General features: G+C 35.1%; 1 protein-coding gene across 1 annotated transcript in view; it reads right to left on the reverse strand.

The window, feature by feature from the left end:
- Positions 1 to 223: 223 nt before the first annotated feature.
- The window catches only part of rcbtb1 (regulator of chromosome condensation (RCC1) and BTB (POZ) domain containing protein 1), a 59,243-nt gene continuing 37,132 nt past the window's right edge, over positions 224 to 22,334 (reverse strand). Inside the window, exons 6-12 of the mRNA XM_028790459.2 lie at positions 21,252 to 21,359; positions 11,637 to 11,779; positions 9,018 to 9,208; positions 7,574 to 7,700; positions 6,873 to 7,024; positions 2,745 to 2,875; positions 224 to 1,678 (exon numbers count right to left, since the gene is read on the reverse strand). Of these exons, the coding sequence (XP_028646292.1) occupies positions 1,538 to 1,678; positions 2,745 to 2,875; positions 6,873 to 7,024; positions 7,574 to 7,700; positions 9,018 to 9,208; positions 11,637 to 11,779; positions 21,252 to 21,359 (993 nt within the window). The 3' untranslated portion in view covers positions 224 to 1,537. The remainder of the gene's footprint in view (positions 1,679 to 2,744; positions 2,876 to 6,872; positions 7,025 to 7,573; positions 7,701 to 9,017; positions 9,209 to 11,636; positions 11,780 to 21,251; positions 21,360 to 22,334) is intronic.

Consider the following 22,334-nt stretch of genomic DNA (forward strand, 5'->3'; position numbering starts at 1 on the left):
TCCATTGCCATGACACAATAGCCTGCTGCTTGAGGCACAGTCATGAAAGACAAAAAACCTTCAAAACCACAATCAGGTTGGCCACAGCTTGCACACCGTATGTGGGAGAAGCAAAAGAAGCCCAAAATAAGAGGGAAAAAAAAATCTCCAAACTTGTCTTCAACTGAATAATTTTATTTAACCAGTAATGAATATGTCGTTTTTATTTGTGTAATATCGGAGCTATAATTTATGGATTAAACAAAATCATTAAATGTTACACAACTTATAAAAATCTACAGTAATATTTTACTATTAAGGTATTTTTAATTTTTTTAAGAATTTTATTTACTTGAGTATATGTGAAACAAAGACAAGCATTTTGGCTAAATTCCACTTAATGTAGTAATGGGTTTTTTGTCTATGGAGAAAATTTTGAAATACTGTACTGATTAGGTTCATAACTGAATATCACAAGGCATCTCAGAGATAAAAACAGACTTTAAAGTCTGAGCAAAAATGAATACTGAACAGTTACAGAAGTTTCACCTAATCAATTTTGTCAAAACTGAAAAAGCTTCACTTTGTTAAACAAAAATGTGTCTCAAACTAATTTTACTTCACCTAAAAATAAATATAACTCAAAGAAGGCTTTATATTTACAAAATGTAACATTTTTCATGACATAAACTTGTTAGAGTCATGTTTTTCTTAAAATTTGTTATTACTCATACTTAAGCAAATGCTCAGATGTTTATGAAATAATAAATCAAAATGCCTTTAATTTCATATCCTAAACCACTACATTTATAGCAATGACCTACCTACTCTTGACTATTAAGATAAAATGCAACTTTAGTACCCTTAGATGTCAATTTCAGATCCACACTGGAGTCAGGTGAAGGCTTAGTGTGCAGTTTGTCTTAAAATAATACTTCTTTAAAATTAATGGTACAAGGAAAACTGATTCAATTAAGAAAAATTATCTTTTCTTAAAAGTCATTAAGTAAAACTTACATTAACAGTATAGTCACAGTTTTAAAAAATGGGAAAAACATATAGATTCAGTGTAATCATTGTGTTACAAAACCTTTAAATATATACACGTATTTTGTAAGAATAACTTATTTACAGTCATTGTAATTTCCAATTAGTACAGTTTATCCTTAGTTACAACTGGATATATTTTATATTTACATTTTTTATAGTGCAAGTGCATGATATCTTTCAGAATCAAGGGGGAAGATGCTTCATAGTGTTGCCTTATTACTACCTCAGAGTTAGCTACCCAAGTAACTGGACTTTCAAAACTCAGGTTACATTATCGGTTTTGTATAATTTACATCTGTTTACAGAGTAACTTAGCCTCAGCAAATTGTACATTTATTGTACACTGCTGACAAAAATCCAAAAAGCAATTAAACGATGCAGTTTGATGTGCAGCACTTCATCCAAAAATTCACCAACAGCTGTCAAGAAGAGGAACTCCATGGAAATAAGCATTAGACAAGATAAAAAAATATATATATGATTAAAGAGAAGCCTGTATTTATATCATTTAATTTTTGAAGGCTCCACATTTACTGGCCTTGGAAATGAACTCTTTAAGTAAACAGCCATCAAACTGCCAGAATGTCTCAGTCTGAGTGACTTCAGTCAAGTGATTGACACAAAATTTGAAGCAGAAGTCTTCTAAATCCTAGAGAGAGAGAACATTCAGTTTAGTAATGTAAATAGAAAGAAAAACACATTATATATTAACAAAATGACACACAATGTTCAAAGTTTTCAGAGATAACATTTTGCCTAAGTTTAAGTTTGAATTATATATATAACAATTTTACATTTGTATAAATTGTGTTAAGATAGGAGAAGAAGGCACTTTTAAACTTATAAAAATCAAAAGCAGTAATAAGACACTCTTTTAAACCCAGAGAATTTCTAATAATGATACAATGCAAAACCATTTTTAAAAATCATTTTAAGTTGAGGCAGTCTATAAAGCAGGGTCTCAAAGCAATGACCATTGAGAAAAGTCAAGTGCAATCCCCATCCCTTGTCTCAAATCATTTCTGCAACTCTATTCTATCACAAAACCTTCAGTCAGTCTCTCATTCCCTGACTTCAGCACTCATTTCTGCTACTTTAAATGAAGTTACTAATCATTACCAGTCTGTCACCAAAACCCCTGCTCATCCATTTGCAAACCTAATCAAGTTTTCAATTTATTATTTTCCACATAGTATGGTACAAAATTAGTTGGTTGTGTCTGTTAAGTCTATTCTTTAGGATCTTAAAATTGCATAACTATGCACTTAATTAAGGCAAATGGCTGACAACTGAAGAGTTATATCCATTAATCTAGGACAGTAAAAATATTCTTATGGGAGAAATGCAAACAGAATAATCTTGTGAAATGTATGAAAATTATTTGCAATTTCTCAGACCACACTGCTACTACCATTTAGAAGTATTTGAAATTGAACAGGTTGTAGATCTGTAGTACTAGTGTGTTGTACCATGTTAGCCATTATGAATGTAGTGAGAAGTCAAGCAAAATGACACCTTTAATTGGCCAACTAAAAAGATTACAATATGCAAGCTTTCGAGGCAACTCAGGCCCCTTCTTCAGGCAAGATGTAACAGGTTGTAGATCAAATGGAACATGATTACATCTTTAGATAATTTCATCTACATAGTATGTATGTATGTATTGAAAAACCTCTGCAACCATCTTCATGAACATTTGTTAATAAAACAAATACCTCTGCCTCATATCGGACTGCAGCTGAGAGCAGTGAAAAGGCGTTTTCAACAGTGATTCCTCTTTTAATGATGCGCTGACATAATTTCTTTAGCCTATTCTCACAGTATGATGTTGCCAGGTCCAGTAAGCCTGTGAATTATAGTGATGAATTATTAAATTACCACTAGACCAACAAAAAAATACTGAAAGTATAAAAAAAACACCAACGTCATACTGCTGTTTAGAGTACTGCTCTCCCCCTCTTTTCATTGTACTGGAAGTACTTTTCACAAAAAAGATTCTGCATAATACTGGCAAAAAAGATAATTATAAAAGCAAACATAAATAAGGAACAGCTAGTAATGACATATAAATACTAAACAGTTAAACAATGCTAAAAGGAAAAGGTAAGTTAGAACCTCTCTGCTCAAGTGGGTCTGTTGTAGTGCACCTAGGATTGTACCGCACTATCTGTGAATCAAGACCAGACAAGATATAATGATATGCAGGTATGCAAATGATCAAATAAATCCTATCCTTATGTTATCATTTGCCAAAGTAAATCACTAGAACAGAAGAGGCAGCCTTGAGGTACTGATCCTGACATATGAAAGTTTGTTGTGTGGTCCATGACAGTGTCAGCTGTATTCAGAAAGGCCACCATGTGACTACTAATACCACTTTAAAGTCGGAAGAGTCCACTGATACATCATCCTTTACAGCAGAGGTGACACAATGTGCCTATTTAAAGATCACAAAGTGCTTATTCTATCCAGACGAAATACAAATATAATTTAACATTGGTTTCTGGGCCCTACAGTAATTTTTACAAACTCAAAGAAATGAGTGGAACGGGTGACCAAATTCAAAAGCTGCTCTATTGGTGAATTATCTGCACCATTCCAAAATACAGGAGTAATGACCATTGCCTGTATTATTTTATCATTAATTTGTGTTCTGTAGAATCCATCATTACTGATATCCATAAATGGTTTACAGTGTCATTACACCTGACAAACAAAGAAGCAAAATGCTAATTTGCCATAATTATAAAGGCAAAGGGGTTAAAAAGTAATTAAAGCAAGATTTTTAACCCTTAACAGCTGAAGCCAAAAAATACCACCCAATAACAAGAGAATTAAAACCAGTTATTCAGCCCTGAATTAAAGTTGTGATGCGGGAAAACAACCCAGTAATTAAACATTGTGCTTAGTAATGATAGGCTTTAGTAATGACATTTATATGTTTTATTCTTCCCAGTGTTTGCAGATTTTATCACAAAAAAAGATGTATTAGATTTACAACCTACAAAAAGTGTACCATTAAACATGATGGTGGAAGTAAACAGTTGTTGCATTGTCTTCAATGAGCAAATGGACATACAAAATAATACTGCAGACTACAGTATAGATACTAAAAACACAAGACTGTAAATTAGTTTAAACTAACATTCTCCTCATCAGGCTGAGGTAAGCTTAAAGGTTAGAGGTGCCAAGTTATACGGGTCAAAAACATATTTACATGTTCAAGAGCAAGAAAATCATTATCAACTAGTAAAATCTCTATATGAAATTAAAAATATTGATATTAAAATTTTACAAACTTGATATCCAAGTTCTGCGGTGGGTTGGCACCCTGCCCTGGATTGGTTCCTGCCTTGTGCCCTGTGTTGGCTGGGATTGGCTCCAGCAGACCCCCGTGACCCTGTGTTCGGATTCAGTGGGTTGGAAAATGGATGGATGGATGGATATCCAAGTTTAAATACCCAAGTTTTTTTTTTTTTTTTAAACTGACAACAGTTTTGTTTTTTGATGTGTTCTCACTCTTGTCCTTATACTAACTGACACCTTTTAATGTAGTTCCATTATCCTAGCAAGTCCACAACAACTTTAATAGTTGCAAATTAAATTGTACCCACACAGAAACAGTACATTAAGTATATATATGGGTATGATGTGATCTACAAAAATTAGCTGTCAGATTTTACTTTCTGAATATTACAGTGGAGATGTACATTGTGTACCTGAGAAACCTGGAGTAAAATAATGAAGTTGTTTTCTAAAATATACACAAAATTGCATGGAAACTTCCAAATTAGATTTTATCTTATTTTCCAGAATTTTACTATAGTTTATATGATGATTAAAATATCAACACCTATCACTAGTTTGGTATTGATAGTTTATTTTCAGTGTTCCATGAGCCTTAAATAACTTTTGCAGTGAAATGCTTCAGAAGCAATGAAATAGTGTGTTGTTTTTTGAAAACACTGTTTTTAAACATGTAAACTGATTGATGCCAGTAGCTATTCCTTTAACTAAGGCTGCATTGCGATGTGACCATTTTAAATGACTAGTTGAAGCAATTGCTCTTCATGCAAACTCCAAAGGTTGTATTTAATTTTTAAAGTTCAAAATATCTAATTTGAAATTTCAAAATGGTGACATCAAAAATTCAACAGCTTGATATCAAATTTCAAAAAGCTGATTTCAGACTTAAAAGATCTGATTATCATATTCAAAAAGAATGGCATCAGAATTTTTAAAATTGAAAAAAGGGTATTAAATGCTAAAAAAACAGCTTACTATTGAAAACCTGCTCTGGATAGGCATGTGCATGTACTCTCAAATATATTGGCTCAACTTAAATGAGTTACAATAATAAAACTAACTTTGTCTTTTGACTGTAAATGAAACTGGTGTTTGCACAAAACCCGCCATTTTTGTCCCTTTGCCAAGATACTAGGACAACTCAGTTTTCCTACTACCAGATTAGAGATTTTTTTTAAACTCATAAAAGTACTTGTAAAAACACTGCAATCTTTAGTGGCTATTTCTTGGCAAGTGACGATGTTTACATAAGTGTGTTGTTAAAATCAAGCATTTGTAAAAGGCATGTATTTCTTGAATATATGGCTATTTAAAAAGTGGTCAGTTTGACTTTACAGCATGCAGTTTCTATAAAAACCCATTAATATTAATATTTTGGTCTTCTGAAAAGTATGTTGCACAATTTCAATTTTCCATGTTTTGTGTTTAAAATGCTAACTACCAATCTAGCAAGGCGGAGTGGTGGCTCTGAGGCTAAGGATCTGCACTGGCAATCGGAAGGTTGCCGGTTCGAATCCCGTAAATGCCAATAGAGACTCTGCTCTGTTGGGCCCTTAAGCAAGGCCCTTAAACCTGCAATTGCTGAGCGCTTTGAGTAGTGAGAAAAGCGCTATATAAATGCAAAGAATTATTATTATTATTAATCTAACATATCAGTGAAAAGTAGTGCAGCTCAAAATCACTTCACTGCTGATTTCTTAATGCTGTGTTTATAGGAAAGCACAGTAAAAAAAACCCCAAAAACAACAGGTTTTAACAATGCAAAATAAGGGTTGGGGCGGACGTTACTAGAAAATAGCCTGAGCCTGCTAAGAGTAAACTTAAAAGTGAGACGGGTATCACATAGGAAAAGGAACTTAAATACTGTTGTTTACTACTACTGTTTTTTATGCCCATTTTTTGGGAAAGGTCTTAAACACTTTGTTATTAAATAACTGCCAGCTGGTGTAAATTTGGAAGCCTACTAATAGAACATGAAGAATAGCCGGCATCTGCTTTGCTCTACTCCCCGCTTACAGTCCTTGCTCTTTTATTAATTCTGCTGAGGAAAACAGATACTTAGAAGATTGGCTGCAATTAACAGTTTTTCAAACGGCTTCTTTCATCTGTTCATACTGGAGTGCAAGTGTTGAATATTAAATGAAAACAACCTAAATGTATTTTAAAAATCTGGGTGCCCTACACATTTAAAATTACTAAAACAGAATTTATTATATTATGTGTGTACTATTTACACTAGTAACCATAAATGTAATCACAAATTAGACAAATTGTTTTGACTGCATATGTGAAAAATTAAGAAACAAATAGGTTTTTGTAGACATGAGGTAAGGACTGCATTTCACGCATTCAAAAATGAGTAGAATCTTAGAAAAGCTAAGCTTTATCAATCTTGAAAACTGATTTTTAAAATTTGTTATAACTACCTCTGTCACATTACATAAAAAGTGAATAACTGGCAAATATAAATACAAAGGTTTGAGAGATAACAAATTGGGCACTGCAGGTGTCAGAATTGCACAATGTGAGGTTCTCACCTATAGCATCTTCAGGAGGCAGATCCACATTGTCAGTATAAAGATATTCCAGGAAAGCTCTGTACACAGGGTAGGAAAACTGATTAATTTCTATTACTTCTTTCAGATCTTCATTCCAATGAGACTGAAACATGGACCGAAAATGTTCACATCTGAAAAAGTTAACATGAATAATTTAACAATCGCTGGTAGATGAAAGGAGAATAGTCTGTTATAAGATGCAAGCTTTTCAAAATATCAAAAAAATTTTTGAATGCCTAATTATCTTTGGTGTGCACCTCACCTCTTTAGCTGGGCTTGCTTATTCATACCTTAATTTGTAAACCAAGAATTGGGCCTTTCCTTAATGAATTTAGCCAGGCTTTAAGCTGCTGCACAGTAGGCTTTACCTATGGTTTCTAGCTCTTCCAAGAAATATTTGATCAAGATAATCTGTATATTTAATTGGATTAATTGTTTATATGACTCCACAACATGGAAAAAGGATTATATGTCAATGAATATCAAAATATTTCCATGTGAGATGGGAGCTGCACAACTGTATTGTAAATACTTTGGTTTGTAATGCTTCTTAAATAAACAATTAAAAACATAAAATCAGAACAATTATTTTCAAAAGCAAATGATTTGTATTATCCCAGTTGTCAGAATTATTATATGTGCCTTATACAATCAGTTATACTGTGTAGGTCAAACATTACCTAATTTTTAAGACTGCTTTGTGAACATGAATGTATTTTCCATCCACACTAAATTTTAAATCTGAGGTTTCAGGGTTGTCAAACTCCTTTTTCAGTGACTGGGCTATTGTCATAAAGTCATCATGCTCTGAAATGAAAGAAACAGAAAAAACTGGCACAAAACTGAAAAGGAAAAAAAAACTACAATTTGGGAATTAAGTTAGCTAGAAAACACAATAGCTTGTTTTTGTCAATTCTGCAGATTATTTTTAATCATAAAAGCTTGACAACAATGGAACATAAAACTGAACAGTGTACTATAACAAATGATTGAAACAGTGACGACTTAAAATGACAACCAAAAACAAGCTTCGGCTTAAGGATGTGTTGAATTCTGTGCCATGTGATAAATCAATTATTGAATTAGCTAATTAGCAGCAGTAATACTTTTTTATGACAGGTTGTTTGCAGATACATTTGAAAATGTTATTACTTTTACAGTAGTCAAACAGATGTACAGTATAACTTGGACTATCTGAACGTGTTATTTCCTAAAAAGCAACTGTAAAGAACTGTAGCAATTCATATCTGCCAAAAGTTCAGTTAGTTTTGGACATGCCTTGTTATCTGCATCAAATATGGTAATTTTGATCAAACTCTGTAGTGGTAGCAGTCTTTTCTAAATTCAGTTCCACAATTTTAAATAAACATCCTTAGTACATTCTTAATTATTACACACATCAAGTCTCTATTATTTAAAGGGCAATGACACAATATTTATTTTTGTATACAGTATGTGCCCATTATTTAGGTTATCTGCATTATTACTGGAGTCTACATATGTTTTATTTCATTTAAACACATCCACTTGGCAAAGGCATGGAAAATGACCCTTTAAGCCACACATGGTCATAGGCAGCCATTGCTAATTTTGTCAGTTTCAAGCACAAGTCAGGAATTAGTTAACAAATTATATATCTATTTGATTTTTTTGCATGTCATTTATTCATTATTATCCTCATCTACTTCTAATGTGTTTTCCTTTATTGTAACTATTTGGTTTGATATCATGTAAAGCACTTTGAGTTACATCCTGTGTATGAAAATGTGCTATAGAAATAAATGTTGGTGTTGTTATAGTGGTGAAAAGGACTCTAAATTGATGCATGACAATGCACATACACGCACATGCACACACACATACACTTTAAACAAGATGCATAACAATTCACATACACACACATACACTTTAAACAAGCTATGTTAGGGATGTTAATGTGAAAACACAACCAACAAAAACATTGGGTGAATATGCATGTTCAAAATGTTCACCACTTACCTAAATTTCCTGTACTTTGAATTAAAAATTGTCAATGACATAAGAATTAAAATAATCAAGAATAATATGGCAACATACTAGAAAGTTTTCAGCTTCAAGTGAGATCTGTGTTAAGTAGTCCTTTACCTATGGACAGCATGCGCCACATATTTGCTGGTGTGGCAAAGCAGGCAAAGACATCATCAGTGCATGAAAAGTGAGTAAGATGGGGCAAAACAATAGACTGGCCTCGACACTGCCCCCACATATACACCTGTCCATTCTGAGTTTTTGCAGCAGACGTATGACTAGAGTGGCAAGCTGCAATTTCCACAATCCTGCCAGAAAAGAAAGAAAACAGTAATAAAAAGAGAAGTGAAATGGTTCTTTTGTTAATATGTGACATTATTTGCAAGTTAATTGTCAAGCAGTACTTTTTCATAAAACTTAAGTACCTCTCTCTAATAGGATTCCATATAATGGATTCCATGTTTTGCTTCCAAAGAAGCAAGAAACCAATTGTAATATGGTGTGGATCTGTAAAAAAAAACGATATTTTTGCAATGGCTGATTTTGATTGCTAAAAAAAAAAGGTGTGAATATGTGTTTTATTTATTGTTTCATTTGGTAGTCAATAATTGTATATTGGTTATTACAGGGTCAAGAAAATCACACAATTAAAATTTATCTATATACATCATTTTGCTATGCTTTAAATCACTTACAATAAATAATATCACTTTGTGTGTTCCAGGTGAGCATATGTCCTGGAACTGCTGATGTAGTGTTACTGGTCAGTTATTTCTGTTTCTCTGAATGTATTGCTTTAGGTCTTTGAACTGATGCAAACCACTGGGGTCATTCTAAACCTAAAGCAACATGAAGACAATGGAACAATCTATGAAAGTAAACTGGCAACCTGAATGGTGGACAAGAATAGGAATTCAAAAAGACTGGATAACAACTTTAAATTGATATATTGTCTAAACCAGCTTTCACTATTATTGAGTTATAGCTCATCATCAAATCAAATTGTATATTTTTGCCTCAAATTAAATATTTTCCTAATAAATGCATGATGTTAACTGTTCGGTCAGTTTTAGTACAATGTTAATGAAGAAGAACTTGTGTTTACATATTAAGAGAACTGAGTATTCATTGGCTACTACCACAGTTTGGGTGTTTATATAAAGGTTTTGATACTGTTCAAACCTGTGGCTTGATACATAACATGTGTAGTCTAAGGTTAATTCAGAGTGTACACTTAAACAAAATCAGACAGAGAAAAACAAAGTTGCCATTTTACAGAGAGGTAAAAACTAAACATTAAACATATAAGAAAATCCTTTGAACAACTGTTTCTAAATTGTATTCCAAATAAAGATAAAAAATGTATAAAAATACACGAAAGATGGTTGTTAGTTTTATTTAGAACAGCTTATGTAGGAAAAAACTATGAAGGTTTCTGGTACAATTTATTCTAACATCAGCTGCAATGACTTTATGCATTTTCAATAATACTGCACTTTTTGCAGAATTTATGCTTCAAGTACCTGATAATGAAATGACTTGAAAATTCATCAAAGCAGTCATGGTCAGATATTTAGTTCTAAATAAAGCAAATTCGAACTTCACATTCTTATTAATTATAGTTGAATTTCAAATGAATCTATTCATCTTTATCAAAAAACTATAGCAATATTGTCAGTATTATATTAGATAACAACCTATTTGTGCAACTGAGAAGGTGATTGTTTGCATTTAATTAAGGTCTCCCAACTCATTTCCTGGTGAAATGTTTTATAATGCCTTGGAAATGTACAATAACACTGTTCATTCTTATTTGATTGCATCTGAAGTTGCTCTGACAGAAATCAGTAAAAGAGTAAAGAAACCTCAACCTTAGGCAAAACTCATTTGTGCATATTTAGGGGAGAGAAGAACAAAATTTGAGACCAGATTCACAAATGTTATGAAAGTACAGGGGTGCTCTCAGGTTCATCAAAGGCCCTTCAGCAAGTCCGTTTCATCTGTTTCACCTCTGATTATACACCCAACTTTAGATTATACTAAACTAGAGTCTGAAACCAGACTCACATTCTCTGCTATATAATTCAGCTAGACACCCAATAATTGGCAATAAATATTATTCTGAGATAGAGTACCACCTTAACAGTGCAACAATTGGGTACCTGTGATTTTTCTTCAGCAATTACACATATAAGACAAACCTTTCAAACGTTAAGACTTTTAAAATAAAGAAACATACTGTTGAATAAATATTTGGATAGTCTAAGGGGAATACCTTTTATAGATTATAAATACAACAATAAAAAGGGTCAAGAAACATCAGAATCATGTTTTGCATACCAAACTGCAAGGTACATTTACTAGAGCCAGTACATGGAAAACGGCATAGAAAAAAAATGTGCTGTTGCATATATTGCTTAATTTTGTTGGAGGTTATGTCACTAGAATTGGACTACTTCATAAAAGAAGCAAAATCCACTGTTACTAAACTAGGAATGCTCAAGAAAAGAAGGAATGGCCTTTCAGACAAGGTCAGTTACATGGAAACCTTTTCTTAGTAAAGCAATAGTGTTTAGAAATTACTGCACAGAAAGGTCGAAGATTAAAAATATATATTTAAAGTAAACTCACTTTAAATATAGGTAACAAACAATGAGGGAAGAGAGTCAGAGCCATTGAAAAATCGAAAAAGGCAATTACAAGTTAGCAAGCTGCAGAACATGCATACTATGTTACCTTTCTTTTTCCACCATGATATGCACAGGGCTGAGCTGATTAACCTTATTGCCTGTGCCAAGCTGCCCGTAAGTGTTAGCTCCCCAAACATACAGCAAGCCCTCATCTGTTAATGCAAGGGAATGTGCATAACCAGAAGCAATCTGCAAAATGAAATATAAACATTTAAATTGCATTTGCTTGCTACTCATATATAAACAGTAATTTCTCACATATTTAGTGGAAGTGAGTATGTTCAGATTCAAATTACTGTTTAATCTTAAATGTATTGTCAACTGTACACAGCACAATGTAATTCATACATGCACAGGCCACAGACTATTGATAGCAATAAAACAACAACAAAAGACAATAAATACAACATCATATATTAAATACAGGAAACACTTGTGCAGTTGTCAGCATAAGTGGCTGCTGAGTAGTCGTATGATGTATCTAAAACCATAAGACTTGCCTATTGACCCCATTACATTTGTTCATTTTCTATTTATCGAGTGTTAAATATAGTATAATCAAGATCTGAAGTTCTCCAACAGGCTGCTCCAACTACACTACTTGGTATCTTGTTCCATGTACTGTATTTCAAGACCTCTGTATGAAGAAAGATTTCCTAACATCTGTGAAAATTTTATCTATAACCAACTTTAATCTGTGCTCCAGTCATATTGCCGAACAAAAGATTTTAAACTAACAGCTGCCACTCATCTACTTACTTATTTAGTATTTTTAAACACTTTAATAATGTTGCATTTTATTCTTCGTTTGCTTAAAGATGAAAATACTCAGCTCCTACAACTCTTACTTCTACGGTCCTTCAATTAATCTAGTAGATCTTTTCTGGATTTTCTCTGTTGCTGTTCGAAATGGAGGAAAGTAGTCTTACTCCTTATTAACGAGAAATAGTCTCTAAATCAACCAAATGCATTTATTGTAATTTCAAAATGACCAACATTTAAGAAAAAAAACAGTTGTTATAAGATGCAGGTATTGTTGAATAACTTGGAATTTATCCCATCAAAATGACACTAGAAGGCCAGCAATTTGATAATATGCATTGTCTTCCACCAGCTAGGAGATTCTACATATATCCAAGCAGATGTAATTAATGCTACATTAGTTAACTGTTATAAAAAAGAGCTTAATGACTCAGGCAAAATTAAAATAAGACAAAAGCAAAAAGATTTTGAGCTAAAAGGTCTGCACCATGCCCCATCAAATCTCTGCAAGTATCATACAACTTTTTATATAACATTTACTGTAAATTTGCATGTTTATTGTAAAAAGGTTGAACACAAAGAGAAAAATGCATAAAAGTCGCAGTACTATATCCACTCAAAATATTTTTGGTTTTAATATTTTCCAAAACAGAAGCAAAAAAGAAAGACATTTGTCTACACTAGCTCCTGTCACTCTGCTCCTGCATGAACTCTGCCAGTGTTCATTTTTTGATTCATAGCAGAACACACTATTACCTAGGATGCAGTCCTTACTGAAAAACAGTAAATGGACACTTTCTTGGTAGCAAGGATGTCTATCCACTCTCTTAAAAGTAAGAAAGCACTCTATTTTCTGAAGTAGTTCCAAGATCCACAAAGCCAAGTTTAAGCTCTGTGCCAGTGACTGATCCCAATCTGGAAGAAAAGGCCTTATTTTAAAGGGATAATTACATAGCCTACACACAAAGAATCACATTTTCCCCAAGAAGTTACACACAGTAAAGGGCCTAACAAAAGAGCAACATGAGGATGACAACACCATACCACACAAAAAGGACCATGGCAAAGCTCTTCACTCAAACTTGAGGCAACATGCAACTCCACACAACATTGGACATTATCCTTAAAGACTTTGCATGGCAAAATATGTGTCAAGAGACATAAGAACTCTAGGTAGCTAGGTTGAACAGCCAGTTAAAAGCTTGTGTTCTTATTATCATCATCATATATTCTGGAAACAAAAAAAGGCTTGTGTCATAATTAAAAGCTTCATCTCTCTCTTTTACCAAAGACTGTGCATTAGAGTAAGGAAGAACAAACTGTGAGAGCACACTAAACTTGAAAAAGTGACATGCTATATGAAAAAGCTTGATAAAAAAAACACATATCAAGAAAATCTGTAAGCAAAGAAGAACCATTCTTTTTTGTGTTATATGTTTCACTTTCTTGGCTAGTGTTGGAATCCAAAGACAGCATTTGTAAAATAATGTTTATAATAGCTGTGCTTCTGTTTTTAATTTTGCATGCATGGCTAGGGAAAAGTCGGCAAACTATGCTGGACCGATCACTGGCCTACAAAAAAATATTTTTTGTTTGTTACTGGGAACTTCAGACCAGCTCTCTGTTAAGTTTTTTACACTGATTTCATATATGAAATCAGAATTAAGCTAGCACATCAGATTTTTGAGATACACATCATTGCTGTGGACAGCACAGTGGCGCAGTGGTACCGCTGCTGCTTCACAGTAAGGAGACCTGGGTTCGCTTCCCGGGTCCTCCCTGCATGGAGTTTGCATGTTCTCCCTGTGTCTGCGTGGGTTTCCTCCCACAGTCCAAAGACATGCAGGTTAGGTGCATTGGAGATCCTAAATTGTCCCTGGTGTGTGTGTGTGTGTGTCTTGCAGTGGGCTGGTGCCCTGCCCGGAATTTGTTCCTGCCTTGCGCCCTTTGTTGGCTGGGTTTGGCTCCAGCAGACCCCCGTGACCCTGTGTTAGGATATAGCGGGTTAGATAATGGATGGATGGACATCATTGCTGTTTTGACACTTTTGAATATCAATATAATACCTCAAGACAATATCTAGAGTTTGAACTCTGTCCCACCAAAATTGTTTGAATGTGTTTATTCTGAAAACACACCAGAAGACGATACCAGAGACACTTTAAAACATGTTTATGTCAATTTACCTCAACATAAAAGCGAGGTCAGTGTGCTCAGAATTGTCTGAGGCAACTGCTTTTGTGCTTGTACTGCACATCCATCTCTCTTTGCATGAACCAACAGCAGTCACCCATCATGCTCGGAGTAAATTTTCCCTGATATTGGTTTTCCATCACCTTTGTATATTGATGAAATCTTTCCCCATACTCATCTCTGACATCACTTAGATTTGGTGGAAAAAAGTCGAGATGAGAATGTAAAAAATGTGTCTTCAATGACATTCTGTCTCTGACTTCAGCATATTCTCCACAAGCTCAGCATAGTTCTCTACTCTGTGACTGTCAAGAAAATTCTGGACAACCTGCACGAATGAGGGTGCTGATTCAGTTGGCTTCAGTTTCCTTTTGAACTCATCGTCAAGCATCAGTTCACGGATTTCAGGGCCAACAAAAACACCTTCCTTAATTTTGGCTTCACTTTTCTTGAGACCAAACTTATTTCTTAAATGTTGAAACGCATCACCTTTACTGTCCAGTCACCCTAGCTGTCCAAGACCTGGAACATCATAACTAAAAAATGGGACATGCTGGACGAAAACGGATTTCAGATTTGGAGTAAGCAAGTGAAATTTGTTAAAGTACAGGTGAAAGAATCCCAGTAGCAAAATGCTTGTTGACCAGTGCGGCCACATATGTCACCTGTGAGGCAGCAAAGGAACAAATATCACAAACAAAATGCAACAAACAGCCACAAACTAGCAATAAGTAAATATAGATCATTACACTCACAGAGCTCCAATATACAGGTGCTGGTCATAAAATTAGAATATCATGACAAAATTGATTTATTTCAGTAATTCCATTCAAAAAGTGAAACTAGTATATTAGATTCATTCATTACACACAGACTGATGTATTTCAAATGTTTATTTCTTTTAATGTTGAGGATTATAACTGACAACTAATGAAAGTCCCAAATTCAGTATCTTGGAAAATTAGAATATCAATTAAGACCAATGCAAAAAAAGGATTTTTAGAAATGTTGGCCAACTGAAAGGTATGAACATGAAAAGTATGAGCAATATTTAGTTGGGGCTCCTTTGGCCTGGATTACTGCAGCAATGCGGCGTGGCATCAGTCGATCAGTCTGTGGCACTGCTCAGGTGTTATGAGAGCCCATGTTGCTCTGATAGTGGCCTTCAGCTCTTCTGAATTGTTGGGTCTGGCGTATTGCATCTTTCTCTTCACAATACCCCATTTTCTATGGGGTTAAGGTCAGGCGAGTTTGCTGCCCAATCAAGAATAGGGATACCATGGTCATTAAACCAGGTACTGGTAGCTTTGGCACTGTGTGCAGGTGCCAGGTCCTGTTGGAAATGAAATCTGCATCTCCATAAAGTTCATCAGCAGCAGGAAGCACGAAGTGCTCTAAAACTTCCTGGTCGACGGCTACGTTGACCTTGGACCTCAGAAAACACAATGGACCAACACCAGCAGATGACATGGCACCCCAAACCATCACTGACTGTGGAAACTTTACACTGGACCTCACGCAACGTGGATTCTGTGCCTCTCCTCTCTTCCTCCAGACTCTGGGACCTTGACTTCCAAAGGAAATGCAAAATTTACTTTCATCAGAGAACATAACTTTGGACCACTCAGCAGCAGTCCAGTCCTTTTTGTCTTTAGCCCAGGCGAGACGCTTCTGACGCTGTCTCTTCTTCAAGAGTGGCTTGACACAAGGAATGCGACAGCTGAAACCCATGTCTTGCATACGTCTGTGCGTGGTGGTTCTTGAAGCACTGACTCCAGCTGCAGTCCACTCTTAGTGAATCTCCCCCACATTTTTGAATGGGTTTTGTTTCACAATCCTCTCCAGGGTGCGGTTATCCCTATTGCTTGTACACTTTTTTCTACCACATCTTGTCCTTCCCTTCGCCTCTCTATTAATGTGCTTGGACATAAAGCTCTGTGAACAGCCATCCTCTTTAGCAATGACCGTTTGTGTCTTGCCCTCCTTGTGCAAGGTGTCAATGGTCGTCTTTTGGACAACTGTCAAGTCAGCAGTCTTCCCCATGATTGTGTAGCCTACAGAACTAGACCGAGAGACCATTTAAAGGCTTTTGCAGGTGTTTTGAGTTAATTAGCTGATTAGAGTGTGGCATCAGGTGTCTTCAATATTGAACCTTTTCACAATATTCTAATTTTCCGAGATACTGAATTTAGGACTTTCATTAGTTGTCAGTTATAATCATCAACATTAAAAAAAATAAACATTTGAAATACATCAGTCTATGTGTAATGAATGAATCTAATATACAAGTTTCACTTTTTGAATGGAATTACTGAAATAAATCAACTTTGTCATGATATTCTAATTTTATGACCAGCACCTGTAGAGGAACACAATGGCTGCAGTGGCAGTTTGAAGCTGTGGCTTGGGGCACAGTAGGAATGTTTTTTTCCCCCCCCCACATGCATCTGTGCAGATGCCTCACACTTTCTTCTTCCATCAAGAAGAAGGAAAAGTCCCGTAAATAGCAATAATTAGTTTGTTTTCATTTTGCACAGTGTACCTGTGTTTTCTGATGAAGGGAAGGGGATGCTACTTTAAAGCTTATTTTTAGATGTTGCTGGGCATGCATAATTTGTCTTGAGGTGCTGCTAGCCAACAAGGATCAGTATTATATATCCATTGGCAGTACTTATAATACAAGTTTATAGCAAGTTTTTTGTTTATTTATTTAAACACATGCGGGATGGGAATCTGGCAATGTTCATCTTGCTGCCACTAGCACTGGTTCCTCTTTCGTGTCCACAGGTTTTTTTTATGTACAAATGCCACAGTAATAAATGCACCCAATACAGTACAGCAACAAAAAAATTTTCTTTGACAAATTCACAGACATCCTGCACTTGAAGTAATATTAAGTAAAACAGTTGTTGGTATTTACTGTGGTCTATTAGGTCTCATTTGTCTGACAAATCTTATTAATTATGCATATAAGAGGCACATTCAGGAAATATCTGTACACACTGGCATCAGATCAATTCATTTAGTCAAAAATTACAACTGAGTCACTATTGGCTAGAGTCTGAACATTCTCATTCTCTGGGAAGCACTGCTGCTCTAGGTGACCCAAAATAAAATGGATGGCTGTAAAAAAAAATACACTATTTCAAAAGGTTTCCTTTGCTTTTTTATTTCATTTTATTCATGGAATCCATAGGAGTGTATTCAAGTCCTTGCCACAAGAAATGGTGTGGTTAATCACTAGAATATAGAAGGTGCTATTTATAAATTAATGGTGTGGTTAAAGACTAGAATATACAGTAGAAGGTCCTATTTCTAAATTAAGGTTATTTACTATAAAATATTCTAAGCTCTGAGAGCTATGTGCTGTGATAAATATGTTCATTTTTTTTTATATAAAAGGTGCTTTATGATAATTTTCTTTTGGTGTCCATTATCCAGTATGTTTCCTTTTCTTTATGTTTTTCTTCCAACACCTTTCAACTAATGGCACACTGCAAAAACACTGACATATTGTACTGATTCATATACTAATGTAAATACACTCTGTCTAGTTCCAAATATTTGGATATCAAAACTCTTCTCATAGTTGCAGGTGAAGGCAGCATTTCTGGATTGATTGGAACATGACATGCCATTATAGAAAATTAAGCGTAACCTTCTTCAATGTTGTGATAAACTGGCATGTTATTAAGCAATCACTAAACATGCTTACTCACTGCAAGTATGCTAACCATTCTACTATGGACTGAATACTACTTAGTAGTGCTGGGCGGTATGACCAAAATTCTATATCACGGTATTTTTCAAGATTGTACCGGTTTCACGGTATTCGACGGTATTTTTTTCCCATGCATGAGTTAATCACATTTTCCACTGCAATTACTGCAGTAGACTGGCTAAGAATAACCTATTCCACTGTCATTGGAATTGTACAAAAAAACATTTTAATGTGCACACAAGTATTAATACAGGTTTGCATGGCTCCATAAAGTGATAGTTTTCAAAGGGGGGGTTGGCACTAATGAAGAGAAGGAATCACACTGCATGACAGTTGCTGTCAAAATATACAACCTTTTTATTGAACAAATTTTGCAAACCACTTAAACTAAAACTTTGACAACAAATTGTCAACCATCCAAAGAGGCATTTAGTTGTATTGCACTGAACATGTCTTAAAAAAGGAATAAATGGCAAATATTTTTTGTAAACCAACTACACTTTGTTAATGTTAACAATCTCTGTCCACTGACATGTTAAAGTGACTTTTTAAACAACTTTACCATCATTAAACTGCATAATATATAAACTAATAAATAATAACAATAAAATAAATAATAGTGCAACTTCCAGTAATAATACTATTACTTCAAAACTTCAAGCCCAGGTACATTACACAGTATTCACCAAACTAAAATAAAACAAGTGCAACTTGGAGATGACATCTTTACCAACTGAACCGTCATTAAGGCAAATTGCATTAATATAGACCTTGCTTCAAGCTAAGCTATCTATATATATATATATATATATATATATATATATACATATATAATAAATAATAAAAATGCAACTTGCATTTATAATACTATTTGTTGTTTAGTGGGTCAAAAAAAAACAAAAAAAAAAAGGTCCGTTTTTAAATCCAGTTCGCTGTGTCTGTCTTCGTGGGTGCGATTGCTCAACCGCAGGGAGTTGATGAGGTGATTGGGGCGAGTCGCATCTGATCATTCTCAATTGCTTCGTCGGCTTAGTGTGGCATGTGAATAAGGCGCTGAGCCCACGGACGGAGACGTATATTTATGGGCCGGCAGGATAGGGGAAGGAAAAAAGAAAAGATAGAACACAAGGAGGTTAAAGAAGGGAAAAGGCAGTCATGGGAGACGATCCAGACACCAGGAAGGAGAAGGCAGCACGAGCTGGGGCTCCGTGAGGGAGTGCAGGCTTAGGCGATCTAGGGGCTGGTTCACCCCACTGAGTAAGTGTGTGGAGTGGGGCGAGCAAAATGTGAGACCTCCAAATGGATCTGAGGAGTGACTGAGTGAGCACAAAGGAAGACGGGAGGTGTGCCGACCTCGGACGGTCTGGCTGTGCAGTGTGGCGGCAGCCAAAACAGGGGTTGGCAGAAAGCAGTTCGTGCTGCAAAGGCTCCGTCAGCAACGCCAGTGAAGGGTGAGCCGTGGAGACAGAAGGTGGTGTGCTGCGATTGGGCGAGGAGAGAGACTGCATTTTAATGGATATATTTATTATGGATTTTATCCCCACATTTCACTGGCTTTATGGATTTGCTATTTATTTGGGTACTGTATTTTTCTGAACACTGTCCAACAGACACTTTTGGTTTTACTTTGACTGTTTTTAACAAAAGCACTTGAGCACTTTCCAACTTTCCCTGGCTTCAATGAGATTTCTCAGCTCATCTCGGTCATAACTATCGACGGTGTTGGTTCAACAGACTCCCATGTGGGAAGAGGGAGTCTGTAGGGGACCGGCACCGTCACAGTATTAAACAGTAACCAGATACATTACACAGTATTGAAAAAAAAAAATTAAAATAAAACAAGTACAACTTGGCTTGCAGTATTATCCTGTAGTATAGAAACAGTATTCATACATTTGAACATAATGCTCCACATCCGACCTTTTAAAACCAAAGTATCTACAGATAACAGACACAGCACCTCTTTTCGTCAAAAATTCTTCTGTGTTATCATGTTCAACTTTATCGTCTGCTACAGCTTCAGTTTCAGAATGTTCCCTGTCCATTTTCACCGCTCAATACCTCCACTAACACATGTACTCTGTTGGATGCTTATTTTGCGGTGCACCAGTGAAAAAGGTCCCCCTTAAACAGTTTCCCGCTGCGCCACGTTCCGAATGTTGTTTAGGCTATTTAAACTGGTGTTCCGGTATAAGAAAAATCCATATCATATCAAAAATAAAAAACGTTTTTTGGTATGAACCGGTATACCGCCCAGCACTACTACTTAGTATATGCTATTCTATTAGGTGAGGAAGTAGTACTTGAATATACTAAATATATAACTGTGTCTAGCTTGACACTTGGTTTATAAGTTCATTACTGCTACTATTCTCCCTCAAATACATTTCCTGAAACTTGAAACAGTCATTTAAAAGGAACATTCCACCCAAAAATTATATTTTTATTAAATGTTATTCACACCATGAAGTTTGTAGTTTGTAGCAATGAAAAATTTTAATTTCATGTTTTTGTGGCAAAATTATTATCATTGTGCTGTGCTTCTGAAATAATGTTCTTCATATTCAGGCCATTTGACCGTCCAAGTGCTTTCTTCTAGTTTAAAGCAGATTACAAAAAGAGTACATGTGGAAGAAACCACTGCACTTCCTTTTCATCAGATGTTATACATTTTCCAGTGGATACTGACTGTACAAAGAGAGTAAAGATCCACACACTGTGAATCTTCTGGAGCACAGCAAGGTAAGTGAAAGTTCTTGTTATCTGTATGACCTTTTTTGCCTGGTACAGATAACAATAGAAAGAGGGAAATATATATAAAAAGAAGAATAAATATGATTAAACACAACAGGACAATGCTTCTAGACAAGTATCTTGTTCAAAATCTTGTGTATGTAGACTGTCTCCTGTTAAAATGTTGCTCAGAATATATAAATGAGTAAATGAAGGAAAAAGGGACATTAAAGGAACATCACCATGTTTTACCTGAAGCACACAATATCCCTGTAATCCTGTCAAACGACATGGAGTCAGCTGGTTCCCACTGTTACCAAGCCCAAGCTGTCCATTCCCATTATATCCCCAGGCATATACCTTAAAAATATAGAAGATAAAGTTTATTATTCAATACAAATGTTGCTTTTTAGAAAGTTAAACCTTTACTTACAGTGTTAAAGGAAAGCTAAGTAATGTTTAAAAATTTTAAATATTTGTTCACTGTACAAGTAAGACAAAGTATTTTAGTTTCTTCAAACAAACAATATATAGGAAAAATGATCAGGGCATCAAAATTCATATTATACAATACATGTCCTTTTATACAGGATTACTCACAAACAAAGCATTCACTCTAAAATAATTACAGCTCTAATATAGTACTGCTCATTCACAAATATTGTATGCTGTTGGGATAGGCTCTGGCCACCATTATAAAGTGAATCTGGATGGAGGGTGGCACTGACTTGTCAGATAGATACATAGATACAGTGCATCCGGAAAGTATGGGAATGGGTGAAACTGGCCAAAGATAGGTGTGCCAAGCTTGTGGCATCATATTCAAAAAGACTTGAGGCTGTAATTGCTGCCAAAGGTGCATCGACAAACTATTGAGCAAAGGATGTGAATACTTATGTACATGTGCTTACTCAATTTTTTTATTTTTAATAAATTTGCAAAAATCTCAAGTAAACTTTTTTCACGTTGTCATTATAGGGTGTTGTGTGTAGAATTTTGAGGAAAAAAATGAATTTAATCCATTTTGGAATAAGGCTGTAACATAACAAAATGTGGAAAAAGTGATGCGCTGTGAATACTTTCCGGATGCACTGTAGATTGATACTTTATTAATCCCAAGGGGAAATTCACATACTCCAGCAGCAGCATACTGATAAAGAACAATATTAAATTAAAGAGTGATAACAATGCAGGTATAACAGACAGACAATATATTTGTATAATGTTAACATTTACCCCCCCGGGTGGAATTGAAGAGTCGCATAGTGTGGGGGAGGAACAATCTCCTCAGTCTGTCAGTGGAGCAGGACATTGACAGCAGTCTGTCGCTGAATC

This window comes from Erpetoichthys calabaricus, chromosome 4 (genome assembly GCF_900747795.2).
Source record: "Erpetoichthys calabaricus chromosome 4, fErpCal1.3, whole genome shotgun sequence".
Classification (NCBI taxonomy): Eukaryota; Metazoa; Chordata; class Cladistia; order Polypteriformes; family Polypteridae; genus Erpetoichthys; species Erpetoichthys calabaricus.